General features: G+C 53.6%; 1 protein-coding gene across 1 annotated transcript in view; it reads right to left on the bottom strand.

Moving 5' to 3' along the window:
* Positions 1-8260, bottom strand: part of CRHR2 (corticotropin releasing hormone receptor 2) — a 39024-nt gene extending 30764 nt beyond the window's left edge. The window contains exons 1-2 of the mRNA XM_081079180.1: positions 8106-8260; positions 180-273 (exon numbers count right to left, since the gene is read on the bottom strand). Of these exons, the coding sequence (XP_080935306.1) occupies positions 180-273; positions 8106-8192 (181 nt within the window). The 5' untranslated portion in view covers positions 8193-8260. The remainder of the gene's footprint in view (positions 1-179; positions 274-8105) is intronic.
* Positions 8261-14049: the final 5789 nt, after the last annotated feature.

Genomic DNA, 14049 nt, shown 5'->3' with positions numbered 1-14049 from the left:
GCTCCAAATGGGGAAGGGGCCCGGCTGAAGACAAAGCCAGGAGCCAGGCCTGAAAGGCAGTCACCGGCCACTACCGCCCGAGCTTGGCTGGCCTAGGCAAACCTCTTCCTCCCGCAGGCTGGGGCCCCGCCCTCATCTCCTGGGCTCTGCCACAGGGGGCTGGCAGAGGGCTTGCATACCTGAGAGGTTGGCGAGGGTAGTGATTGTATGGCAGTACTGTTCCAGCAGTGCCCATGGGGGCTGGTCGCTGGACACCTGGCTTGGTTCGGCTGCCTAGGAAATAGGAGGGACGAGGGTCAGAGGTCAGGTCCTGGCTACCCATTGACAGCACATGTCTGTCTCCCTGCCCTGTTCTGTCACTCACCCCTGACTTCTCTTACCTCTATTGTACAGAGGGGGAAACTGAGGAGGGAAATGCCTCAGGCCACGCAGCACAATGGCAGCCTGGCCAGTCCTGGAACCCTGTGAGCGCCTCAGGAGTGGCCTGCTGCAGCCTGACCTCTGAGGCAGCACTCTGCTCGATCTATCCCTCGGCCCCTTGGGGATGCACTCCTACGATGGGTGGGTCCCGTGTCCTTCTATCAGCAGAGCCAGGTGAGGGTCCGCCAACAGTTCTTTCACCCAACAAATATTTGTGGAATGCCTACTGTGGCTGGGGACCCAGTGGGTATACTCAGGCAGATAAAGTGACGTGGTTATCTCTGCCCTTGAGGGGACCATCTTCTGGTGGGAAGGATGGGTGGGTTACTTGTTCACAGTTGTGTACAATTTGCTGAGGAGGAATGGGAAGTGTCATGGAGGAGGTCATGCTGATGTGGGCTTTGAAGGCTGAGTAGGAGTTTGCCTAGCTGATAAAGGTGGTGCCAGGAAGGGCAGCCTAGGTAGAGCACAGCCTGTGCAAAGGCTAAGAGGCTGGGAAATGTATGGTGTGAGACTAAATGAGAGCAATGCACTCTCAAATTCTAACCCTTGCCCACGTTCCTCCCAAGACCACCATTTTTTCCTTCTCTGTGGCCAATGTGTGTGCATAAATTGTGTGCACACCTGTGTGTGTGCGTGCATGCATATACGGGATTTTTGTGCCCTGCCCAACCTTGACATTCTTGATTCTAGGATGCCAGAGCCACTGCCTTACCAGTGAGCAGCCCTGTCCTTTTCTCTGCCTGGCAAATGTCCCCTCCCTGGCAGCTGGGTCCATGTTTGCCCCAGAATGTCTCCAGGGCCAGGGTCTGACAGCCCCCAAACATCATGCTCCCCATAATAGACTCAGTCCATCTCCTGTGCTGGGGCTGGAGGACACATGCTCAGCCTTGCCACGCAGGCCTGGAGCTCCTAATTAGGACCCCACCTGGTCAGACAGGAGAGCAATGTCTCCTGTCCCATCCCAGAGCCTAGGGTGGCATGGACAGCACTTACAGGCACTCACTGCCGTTAGGATCTGCCAAATCTCACCCACAATGCAAGGTGCGGGAGGAGCTGGGGAGCAGGGCCGCGTGTGTGTGTGTGTGTGTGTGTGTGTGTGTGTATGTGTGTATGTGTTATATTATGTCTGTGTAACGTGTGGTTGTGTGTGTGACTCATGGTATGTAGAGTTATAGTGTGTGGGGGTGTGTGTCTTGGTGTCGTGTCTGTGTATTGTGCGTATGCAGGGTGTGTATGTCTGAGTCTGGGTGCTGTAAGGGGCTTCCTGAGCCATCAGCCAGGAGCCCTGTCTCTTGGCCCGCAAGACAGATACTGGGGCCATGGTCTTGCCACCTTGTTTCCATTCCATTCCATTCCAGGTCTTATGCTAAGGTTTGCTCCAAAAGACGCATTAGGGTTTATGTTCAGGGGATGTCATCCTGAAAAATCATGCTAGGGCTTATTTTCTGGTTAGGTCTTATTATCGAGGAAACACAATATTCACATATCCTGGGGTGGGGGGGGGGTTGCTGGGAGCACCTGCTTGGGCATCAGAAAGGCTTTGTTGGCCCAGCAAGCCAGCTGGCAGGGGTGAGGCTGGCCCTAGAATCTTCCAAGAAGAATTCTGAGGCCTCCCCCCCTCAGCTGAGTCTAGGGAGAGTGTGGGCCCCAAGCCTGACTCATCAGCACCTTCCCAATCCTCCTTCACCTTGTTGGAGAGGCAGCTAGTAATGCCCCCCGGGGGGACCGAGAAAGGCGCCAGCCCCTTGAGGTCACAGCAGAGGAAACACTCAACCCAGAGGCGTGCAATGTCCATGGCCGACCCTCAGGCCAACCAGACTTTGTGTTTTCGGTGCAAGTTCCTTCTCTCAAAGCCCTCAACTGCCACAGTGTGGTCCTATCACTCAGGTATTTCATGTCATCCTTGGGGTTGGAGGTGGTGGGGGGGCCTGAACCCACAAGGTGAGGTCAGGACACCCTCCCTCGGACTCAGGCATCAAGGGACTGACTGTCCTTGCATGAGACGCTGTGGTCTGAGGTTGTGGCTGGGCCTCCTTGCTGAGCAAAGCACTGGGCACAGGTTGATGCGTGTGGTTAGGGCCTGAGCAAAACACGTGAGGGGATCAGAAGTGGTTTGGGAATAACTCCCAGATCTGGCTCCATCTCCGGTAACTTGCCCACTGGTCCAATAAGCTGGCACAGACAAAGATTTTCATTCTCTTCAAGGTGCTGGTTGAGTGAATTTGACTCAGTTTAAACCCACAACATATCCTGCAGGTGCCTATTTTGGGTGGAGCCGCTGGAGGTGGTGGGAGGGCAGGGAGGAGGGGGAGGGAAAGGGGGATGCCGCTGCCCTCGGAAACCACCCCAGGGGACAGGGAGAGCAGAAGCACAGTTGTGGATAATTCCACCCAAGACCTGGGCGATGAGCTCTCAGGGCGGGAAGACTGCAAACACCCCAGTGTTCAGAGCTCTGGGGATGCTGCTTCTTAGCTCTGTGGCCTTGGCCAAGTTACTTAACTTTTCTGAGCCTTGTTCTTCTCATCTGTAAAATGGGGACAATACAAACCCATAAGGTTTTGGTGTGTATTCAATTACTGTATATCAAGAGCCTGGCACGTGTGAAATGGTGGCCCTTGTCAAGGACTTTAGGAGGTTCACTCAGGGAGCTCAGAGATGGGGGGTTCAGGCCTCATTATGGGGAGCTTGGGCTTCTGTACTGATCAACTTTGGGCTGTCCCAGGGGCAGAGAGCTGCTCCCACCCCTCGCCCCTGCCCCATGAGACTATAGGCTACCAGAACTCAGGGCCCACATCTGTCTGGTTCATATCTGTGTCCCCAGCTCCCAGTCCAGAACCTGGCACATAGCAGATGATCACTAAATGTATGTTGGGTGGGTGGACAGATGAGATGACGATTCTCTCAGCCAGGTAGAGCTGCACCATCACGCCCAATTCTGGGAGCTCGGGTTCTGACCTTTGCCTGCTTGTCAGATTTCCTTCTCTCTGAACTTTCACTGCAAGGCTAGCCCTAATCCTGGTTCCAGCCTCTGTGTGCCTGGAACTGGAAGCCCTTACCTTAGACGAGGGTGAGGCCCCGGCAGGGGGAGGAGGGCAGCAGGTCAGAGCCAAGACACCAGCTGCTCTTCCTCCCTCTTGGGTCTTGTCCAGGCAGAACCCGTGCTCCAAGGACCAGGCAGACCCCAAAGGTGCCACCTCCCTGGAGCCAGGGGGTCTGGCCCAGCCTAATGCTTCCTCCTGGCCTGGTGATAAAGCTTCATCTAAATTTAGCCCCTGGTCTAAGCCTGGGAGATTTACGGGACCATAGTTCCAGAAGCCAGGCTGCCAGTAACCAGAGGGGAATGGAGTAAGCCGCTCCCTGCCTCCTCCCTCTCTGTCCAAGGTCAGAGAGGGCTCCTCTGGAGGGACAGGGCTCCTCCCCAGGTTTCCTTTCATTTTAGTGGTTTCATTGAGCATGGAGGAGGAGATGGGGTGAGAGGAGGAGGGGAGAGAAGGAGAAGGAAAGATGGAGAGCAGGACATGGGGAGGAGAGAAGGGGTATGGAAAGGGGGAGTGAGGGGAGGGTGGGAAGACAAGGAGGAGGAGAGAAGGGGAGGAGGGTGGGGAGAAGCAGTAAGTCTGGGCCCAGAGCAGACAAGTGGAGGCCATGGGCAGTACTTAGGAAGCTGAGGCTGCCTGAGGCAGAGGGCAAGGAACTGAAAATCATATGAAGGAAGCAGGTAATATTTCTGGAGCATCTGGGCAGGCTTCCTGGAAGGGGAAATATTAGCTACTCGGTTGTAACTTATCAGGTGCTAGACTTCGAGGACCTCAAGTTCCCTTAGCAGCTTCTAGCAGGCTCTCCCATCCCTGAGCCTCTGTTCTTTTTTATTAAAGTTTACTGGGATGATAAGTGTTAGTAAAGTTACATAGGTTTCGGTTGTACAATTCTGTAATACATCATGAGCCTCTGTTCTCGGGGTCCCTTTTCCTAAGATGACTCACTCTCCCTTCTAGTCCTAATTCAGCCTCCAACTCGCCTGGAGAAACGTCCAGACCTCTCATTATGTGTTCTGTCATCTCTGAAATCCTGTGGCTCCCTCTCTCTCCTCTGTCCCTCTCCCCTTATCTGTGCCAAGCCCTGGGCCCTGCACACAGGTGTCTAAGGGAGGGAGGGGGGAGGGGAGGAGAGAGCAAGGGGAGAGAGGGAGGGAATACTTTGGCCCAATAAAGGGAGAGCGAGCTGGCCAGCAGGAAGCCCTATAATGGGACAGTTAGGCCTTAAATTATCTCCTTAATAATTTTAATAACAATTCATTTAATATCCAGTTTGCCTAGAAGCCACCCTTTTCTAAGTTGTTTTGGCATCTGAGTGTCCTAAAAGTAACTTGACATTAGAATTAAATCACATTAAAATACATTTTTGTTAAGGAAAGGGAATCTGGAGTAAGGCCACCTGGTTTGGATCCTGGCACTGCCCCTTACCAGCCGACTGACCTTGGGCACATGACCTCTACTCAGCTTCCTCATCTGTAAAATGGGTATAATGATGGTTTTATCTCCTAGGGTTGTTGTGAAGCTTAAAATAGATAACGTAGGGATGGCCAGTTAGCTCAGTTGGTTATAGCGCGGTGCTCTTAACAACAAGGTTGCCAGTTCGATCCCCATATGGGCCACTGTGAGCTGCGCCCTCCACAACTAGACTGAAACAACTACTTGACTTGGAGCTGATGGGTCCTGGAAAAACACACTTAAAATAAATAAAAGTTTTTTTAAAAATAGGTAATGTATGTCGGTGCTGAGAACAGTGCTGAGCACATGGTAAGCCCTATGTAGCTGATGAATAGAATAAACAAAATAAGCTTATTGAATAATCAATCCTTCCCCCTGATAGATTTGAAGTGACATCTTAAAAAATTCTGATTTTGAATAAAGTAACTTCAGACACACTGGCTGAGGATTCCTAAGAATGTTGAAAATCAGATAAAGTAGAAAATGACAGTTAAGAGGACTACAGAATAGTTCACTAATTCGTAAAGTGCTGCAAATTTGAGATTTACCAGGAATATGGAATTAAGTAAATAGTGCCCTCAGACAAATTGCTTTAAAAAAAAGTACTTAAACATCAACAAAATGGCAAAAGCAGAGAGGAAAAATTAGCTGATCAGGTTACAAAACACTCAGAAAGTAGATGAATTTTGGGGAAGTCATTAGATGAATGAGCTCCTGCCAAATGGCCTTTGAGACCCGCCACCCTCCTACCCTGGCACTGCAGACCCTGGGAGTGTGTGTACAGGGCCCTGGCCTTGGCCTTGGGGAGGGCTGTGCAGGTTAGTAAGGGTCCAGGTTCCTGGAGCCTGGGCCCCTGGGGGGACTTCTCAGGACAGATGGATCCCACAGAAATCAGGACACCTGTGGCAAGAGGCCACAGAAGTGCTGTCCTGAGACCCTGGGGAGGGGAAGCGTCTTGCTCCCCAAAGGTCAGAGGGGCTGTACCCAGCCAAGATGGGCTGGTAGATTCCTGGGGTCTTCACAGAGCCAGAGGGAAGTAGCTCAAAAGGTTAGAATCCAGGGCTTTGGAATCCAGCATCCATATTCCTTAGCCTCACCCGATCTCCTTCTCTAGCTGTGTAAATAACTGTCTAACCTTCCTGGTACTTTAGTAAAGTGCAGAGCACTGTGCGTGTGTAGCAGGTAGGCTGCACGATCACAGCACTGCCTCTCAAAGGCTTCAGAGGGTGCACTGGAAGGCCAGTCTCCAGGCTGGACCAGGCTGTCCTCCCCACTCATCCACCAGTTGGGACGTTCCCAACTGCAAATCAGACCAGCTATCTGAGCTCTGGGGCCAGAGAGACCACGGGTTGGTTCCCCTCTCGCTGGTTACATCCTGAGTGACTTTGGGTGAGTAATTAGTCTCTAGTATCAGGCTGAGGTGTTCCAGGGGGCTGGGGTAGGGCCTGGGTGACTCTAAGGGGACCACAGACCGTTGCCTGCGAGGTTCTGGTTCTGACACCCCCAGAATCCAGGGGACCCTCACAAAGATCCCTCCACCTGGCTCTGGAGCAGCAACCAGAACCCTCTCCATGTAACCAGTTTGGGCAACTGGCATCATGCCCTACCCCAGAGGAGTGGGCTGGGAGGCAACTGAGGCCCTAACACTGGCTGTCTTAAAAGGCACCTATCTCAAGAACCAGTGGGAGGGGGCAAAAAGAGCTCAAAGCCCAGGATGTGGCGAGTTGTAGGGAGTGCGGGTGGTAGTAAACTCACTGCACATCTCCACCCACCCCAGATACAGCCTGCGATGTCATTTAAAGGACCTCGCAGGTCTAGAGACCGTCTGCCCATTGGTAAACTGAGCACATCTCAGCATGGTGCCCACCCCTCTCCACCTGACCAGACCCCCTGGGAGGGCAGGGCCCCTGGTGTCTTCATGCTCCACCTCTAGTGGCTGGCACAAAACCATGGCTGCATTACTGAGTGCTCACTCTGTGCCAGGCATGGCGCTCAGAGCTCTACTTGTATCATCGCAACTATTCCACACTGATCTCATCCTCATTTTACCCAGGAGGAAACTGGGGCTCGAAAATTTGAGTCACCTGTCCAAGGTCACACACGAAGCAGCAAAGCAGGGATTCGAATCAGATCTGTCAGCAAAGCCACTTTGTCACAACCAGTGGATGCCCACTGCTTATCTGGTGAGTGAGTGTTGAGTGAATGTCCACCACGGTCCTCTGTACATAGGGACGTCGAGGCCCAGGAAGTGGTCTCTGCGGCTGGTCTGTGGCGCAGTCCTGAACAGGACTAGGCCTCCTGACTTCCAGCCTGACTCTGGCCCCTGCGGTGTGTGGCCTCTGAGGCCCTCTCTGCAGAACCCTTCTAATGTCAGAGCTTTTCATGAAAAGTGTGGTCTCGCACAGGTTGCCTGCCTTCTCTGAGCCTCAGTTTCCTTATCTGAAAAATGGGGACGAGGTTAAAGGGTGATTCCTCTTGTATCTGAGAATCTGTTTCTGGGAATCACGCCCGCCTGGCCTTACCCCACTTCTTCAGCTCTTTCTTTGTAGCTCCTCTCCATCCTCTTACCCCCAGGTCTCAGACCTTGACGCTGGCCAAAAGGCACCCACAGCTTTGAGAGACCCTTGGTGAGGTTGGTCCTCCCAGCGCTTCCACTGTCCCATTGCTCATTTGGTTCTGGGGACTGTCTGGTTTCAGGCACTAAGAGGAGGGTGGGGACAGGGCCACAGGAGACGGGGGCTTTTAGGGGAAGGGCCAGAACTGGGGTGGGGAGAGAAAGGGATTTGAGGCGCCTGCAAGGGGAGATGGAAGGGATCCATGGGGGAGGGGACAGAATGGACAGGGGATAACGAATTTCTGGAAGTGAGGAGGGTCATGTCCTAGTTCAGCCAGAAGCCCCCATCGCCCACGCGGCCTCTCAGTCCCATTCTAGCTGCTATTAGAGTTTCATCTCTCCTTCACCTGCCCCCTCATCCAGGCAGAAGGGCTCCCTCCCATGATCTCACACAGGGGTCCCCAACCCCAACCGGCCAGCAAAAGCCCAGAGACTTCCCCCCCCCAACTCAGAACAGGGCTGAGTGAAACTGGGTCCAGGAAAGGAACCCAGACCCCCTCCCATCCCCCAGGCGCGACAGCGCGGAGCTCACGCTCCTGGCGCCCGGACTCTGAGACCCGACCCCCGCCCACACTTACTCTGAGGAGTGGAGGGAGCAGGCAGAGCAGCCAGAGGCGCGGCTGTGGAGAGCGGAGGACGCGCGGGGCCCCCGCCGGAGCCCCCATGCCCGCGGCCTGGGACAGAGGAGCACCTCTCGCGCCGGCGCCCCGCCCTGCCTGCCCCTCCCCCTTCCCGGGCCGAGCGCGTGGCGCCCCCCCTCCCGGCCCGGCCCAGCCCGAGGCCAAGGCCGGCCCTGGGCATGGGGGTATTCTCCCTTGGCCCCCACCCCCAGGGCCGCCGTGACACCGCCGCACGGCCAGCCTGCTCCCGGTTATTTATAGCGGGTGCTGGGCAGCCGCCTTTTCCCTGGCAGCCAGGGACCAACTCTGCCTCCAGCTTGCAGAGAAGGGGTTAATGCCTTGTACCTGCCACCACCTGAGCCTCAGCGGTAGCCACCTGCGGTGGGGGGGGGGGGGAGACAATGAGATAGGGAGGAGGGGGCCTCAGCTGAGGATGTGGCCTCAGTGCCAGTGGGCGGGGGTCTCACCCTGCTCAGGCTTCCCAGAGCCGCCCGCATCTTCTAATTGTCAGGGGAGCTCTTACCAGGCTCCCATGCCTGTTTGGACCTTTGGAAGTTGAATGTAGATGCAGATTAAATAATAGCACTACTCTCTCAGTGTTCAGCTTCCTGATTTGGTAACTTGCGCTGTGGGTAGGTAAGAGCTGTTCTTAGGAACTACGTTTAGGACCACAGGGGCACCGTGTTTCCAACAATTTTAAATGGTTCAGAAATACGGAAATATCTATATCTATCTATCTATCTATCTATCAATCATCTATCTAGAGAACCATAAAGCAGATGGGTCAACATGTAAATAATCAGTAAATGAGGGCGACGGGTTTATGGGTATATGGGTATATGGGTATACTATAGGTCATTCTTCCAACTTTCCTGTAAATTTGAAATGAAATACTAAAAAAAATTTTAAACGCCTAAACACTGAGGAGAGCACATTCAGCAAGTGCAGATTCTGATTATGGAGGCTGGCGCTGGCCCAGGCATTGGAGGGTTTCAGTCAGTTGCCCAGGGATCCTAATGTCGCAGGGCTGAGGGACAGGTCCGACCTGGGGCAGGGTCAGGGCTCAGGGTCAGGGTCAGGGCTCAGTACTGGAGGCCTGCTCTGAGGGAGCCCCTGAAGCAGCCTCCAGACCTGTTCCAACAGGTGGGCCTGGTGCAGGGAGTTTCAGAGCTTAAGCAGCCACTCCAGTCGTTAGGATCTGAGGGGAAAGCATTTGAAGAATGTGATTAGTGGGGCACCGCAATTTTCCTGCAGGGTGCAGACAGGTTGGACACAGGCCCTAGAGAACTCAGCCTGAGTTCGAGAAACTCAGACACTGTGTTCACGCTGATCTCCCTGCCCGGGACCCTTTTCTCCTCCCCTTCACCCCTTCCTCCAGGCAGCCTTCCTTGAGTGCTCCCACAACACCCGGCCCTGAAATCTCACCGGCCTGAGTCTGAGGCCCTGGCTGTTCCCTAACTGCCACTTGGATGAGGCTGGTCCCCAGACAGCTTGGGCAGAACCCAGTCTCCCCCCCTCCTCTTTTTATTTCTTTTCCCCTCCCTCCTCTGTTGCATAGAGCCTAGCCCCAGTGGGGTCTTTATGGGAAAAGTTGTGGAAGAGTTGACTGGATTTCCCCATTCATTAGAAAGTGACAGAGTGCAACCCCTTCCCAGGAGCCGGGACAGGATATGGCTTTACTGGACCTGGTCAGGTGGTCTTGGTCAGAGAGGGCTCCTGGCAGGAGACGACCCCTTGGCAGAGCTTTGACAGGCGGGTAGATTCAGAAAGCGAGTTGATGAGTCAGTATGAGGTCCCACAGTTCTCTTCAGCATGTCTTCCAGGAGTATCCCCCGGGCCAGCCTCTCAACGTTAAGCAGAGAGCAGAGGCTCGACCTCAAGGTCAACCTCAGCCTATGGAGGCTGTGCGAGCCACCTGAAGAGAGGTGAAGCCCATGCGATCTGGGCATAAGTTACTGCAAAGGGCAGTAAGAGATAGTACAGGGCGCTGGGGCAGCTCAAGGCAGGGCGGCAGGGGATTTGGGGAGGGGAAGAAAGTACTGCAGGATTTAAACAGGGAGAAGGGGAGAACTTCACTCCAGATGGAGAAGTCAGGGTGGGCAGAAGCAGGGCAAGTGCAGGCTGGCTTGGTTGGGGAGGAGCCAGTGTAGGGCTAGGCAGTGGGTGACAGGCTGGAAGGAAGCTTGGTTTGCTCTGGCTCTAAAGGGCCTGTGGTGCACGCACATAGGTGATTGGCCTGATTCCTTCCTGGCAGGGCCCTTCGTGTGCTTCCAAATTCATTCCCTCGCCACTGCCCCCACAGCCTGGAGCACTCTTAGGAGGACCATCCTTGGACAGCTATAGCCACAATTTGCCTGGAGGTGGGGATGCCCAAGTACCCCAACCCCAGCTCCCAACTGCGTGCTTAGCCATTGACTGGAGGTGGAAGAACTCCAGGTGTCATTAACACTTGTGTGGTCCAGGAGGTTGGGACTTTGCCAGCATCTCACTGCCGGAGACTTCTTGCTTTGCCCCCTCTCTCACCAGCATCTCCCGGGAACATTTCCTTTACAAGTCACAGCAGGTTACTCCTCATCTCCTCCCTGGGGAACCTGACCTCAGGTTCAGGGCAGGGAAGTCTGGACTTGACCCCTCTAAACATAATAGTTAAAACAAACAATAACAATAATAAAAAGCACACAAGACCCTTGAACTCCTGTGGTATCCTCTGGTAGACTTTGTTGCCTTTCACAGGCTGCTGGTGGTAGAAGAAACCCTGCCAACAACTGTGAGATGGCAGGCTAATATAAACTGTCATTTAGAAGCTTTAAGCCTATTTATTTTTGAAAACGCCTTCAGAGCCATTGTGATTATGAAAGATAAACCCAAGATGGCCTTAGAAGGGAGATGCGTGGTTTGCTTTGCAAAGAGGTGGAAACGCCTAGATTTTGCTTGGCTTCCAAGATGGAGAAGGGGTGGGAGGGCTTGGGCCTGGGCTGGGGGGTGTCCCTGGTACGCAGAAAAGGACTGTAGGGTAGGCCAGGTCCGAGGAGGGGTGGCTGGAAGGGCTTCCCTGAGGTGTGAGTGGTCAGTGAATGTTCGCCAGGGACTGGTGATAACCTCGGCTATCCCCATCTTCACAAGAGACTAGTCCCCTGTGTACAGCAGCTGCTGTCATGCTGCTCGGGAATGAGGAGAGGTGCTGTGCCACCTGTGGATAAAAGGTTGGAGAGGGGTTGGCATCTGGAGGAGGGGAGAGGGAGTGCTGGACATTTCTTGGTTTTGTCCAGAATGATCCTGTCCTTCTGAGAAACGCTCCATCCTTTACTCCACTGTTTCTTAGTTTGTTTTTTGTCATTATCACCTCCTCCCTCCCCCAGGATCCTTTTGAGATATTTTCCTAATTACTCCTCCCTTATGAAATTTTCACACCACAGATGTATATCATATCTATAGGGGGCCACAAACCGTTGTAATATTCAAGACTCTTCTGCCCCCCAAGACCTGCTTTTTGCCTCCTTAGGGGCACTGTTGCCCCCTTGAGAGGGCCTGCTCTACTCCAAACGTGATTTTGATTGGCAGCGGGCCACTGTGGATTGGCCCAATGCAATCGGCCAGGCTGGATAAAGGAGAGGGCCTCCCACCACTGTTGGTCAGTACAGAAAGGGCCAGCTGATCTGAATGGACGCGATCAGCATCCTTCCCTGGGATTTTTAAATTTTGCATCAAAGAGAGAGACTATTCCTTTCTTTTGGAGAAACTGAGAGATGCTACATGCAGCAGCTGTGTGGCTGTTCGGAAAGCTGAGCTGAGGGAATGAGCTGCCACATTCCAGAAGGGAGAAGGGGAGAGAGGGAGAGCGAAGGTCCTGGTGGCCTTCCAGGCACTGGGGAAGCTGGCTTTGCCTCTTCCCCCAGGGAGGGAGCTCTCCAACAAATCTTCCCTGATCCCCGAGACAGTCTGTGTTTCTGTTGCTTACCACCCTAGGAATTCTGACTAACCTAGAAGGGATCAGCAATTGCACAGGAGTAGAATTCAGAGTAAAAGGCAACCAGGAAAGTGGAAGATACCCCATCCCCATATTTCGGAATTGGAACTGTTGGGGAGAGCCCAGACTTTCTGTACATCTAATGGGCTGGGTAGTCAGGTCAGTGTAGGTTGCTTGGGAGGACTGGCTTTCTTAGGGACACTTGGGTTGCGTGTCTCTCTGAGCAAGGGAGGGACAGGGCTGGGTCTGCACTCTGCAAGGCTTGCTCCAGCAGCAGGGTGGTTTGGGGTTGGAGATGACAAGTTCAGCAGTAAGGAAAGAGCAACGTGGGCCAGTCCAGCAGCTCAGGTGAGAGAGAAGACAGTATCTTCGTCCAGAGTGGGGTCTGTCCTGCGGTGCAGGGCCCCCACACTGATCCGATCTCTCATCTGGGGCTGAGACTGTTCAGATGAGGTTGCCTGGGCTCCCTGACCCTCCCCCCTGAGCTTATGGCCCGGTGACATCTTGTCCCCCAGATGTATGAGGCTATCTCCTTATTTTAGCTGTGGTCACACCAATTTAGTCTCAGATGGCAGAGTATGCTTTTGCGATACCATTTCAGAACACAATTTTATAGCATTGTTGGAAGAACAGCTATTGATTTTCCTCATTTTTTATTTCTTTCTGTGGGTTCGGTGGGATGTTACTTTGGTCTCTCTCTCTCTCTCTCTCTCTCTCTCTCTTTCTCTCTCTCTCCTCCAAAATCCTGCTTTAGGGATGCCAATTCCAAGTATGAGTTATGATCAGCTCTGTTGTCACTTGTCTCTAAAGAAAAACAAGTCACTGTGTTTGACTAATAGGGATTAAATCAGCTCTGGCAGAGTTTGTACCTGCTCATGAAGGAGCCTTGAACTTCGCACCTAGAGAATAGCTGTAGGGCTTGTATTTTCTGGTGGAGTTCACGCTCCAAGGGCTGAGTGGCACTCGGACCTGACTCTGGGTGTCATGTCTGGTTTCACAGCTGTCCCCTGTCTCCTGTGCAGGCTGCTCCCAGGATCAGGAGCCACCGGCTGGGCTGGCAGAAACCCGGCCTCTTCTCCTCCCCTGGAAGGTGTGCCTTAGGGGCCTCCACCTCTGCTCCAATATTTGCCACGGCTCCTAGAATGCCTATCCCACTCCCTCCATCTTTTCCCCAATTCCCTTAACTGTAAAATGAAATAACACTTATCTGAAGGACCATGGTGAGGCTAAAGTGAAAACAGGTGTAGATAAACACTTCCTAGAAGCGTAAGGAACGTCATTATTGTCATTTTGTTCCTTCCAGTTAAAAGTCAACAAACATTGAGGACCCACTACGTGCAAGACCCTGTGCGAAGCTTGACCATGGTTCCTAGAACAGAGTAGGTTCTTAACAAGTGTTTGCTGAGTGAATGAACGAACGGGCATGACTAGGAGAGTCTCAGGGCAAGAGGCAGAGGGCATAGAGAAACCCCTGGCACACGGGACAGAATCTGGATGCGTCCATCCACGTCTGCCTTTCCTGAACTCCTACAAGAGCGCTGGGCTGGAAGGGAGAAGGCAGTCCTTAGTGTGGATTAAACGTGTATTTATTGAGTACCGATTAAGTGCAGGGTGCAGGGAGAGAAAACAGCAGCTGTCCCAGAGTGGTGGGGGAGAAAGACGAGTGCGCAGGAAGGGCTATGGGGACTAGCGAGCATGGTGTCACCAATAGCAACCCAGCAGCGGGGGCGGGGAGGATGCGCAGAGCTGGGCTAGGTGAAGGCGAAGGCGCAGAGGCCAGTGGAGGGAGGGGCATTCAGAGTGAGGGGAGGGCCTCCCAGAGGTGAGCCAGGCTCAGGGACCTGCAGGGAGTTTTTGTGGGTGGAGCCGACCATGGATGGGCAGGGAGCGCTAGGTGAGGCCGAGCAGTAGGCAGAGCCTGACAGAGGGCCTGTC

This window comes from Rhinolophus hipposideros (genome assembly GCF_964194185.1).
Source record: "Rhinolophus hipposideros genome assembly, chromosome: 18".
Classification (NCBI taxonomy): Eukaryota; Metazoa; Chordata; class Mammalia; order Chiroptera; family Rhinolophidae; genus Rhinolophus; species Rhinolophus hipposideros.
This window is presented reverse-complemented; position numbering and strand designations above follow the sequence as displayed.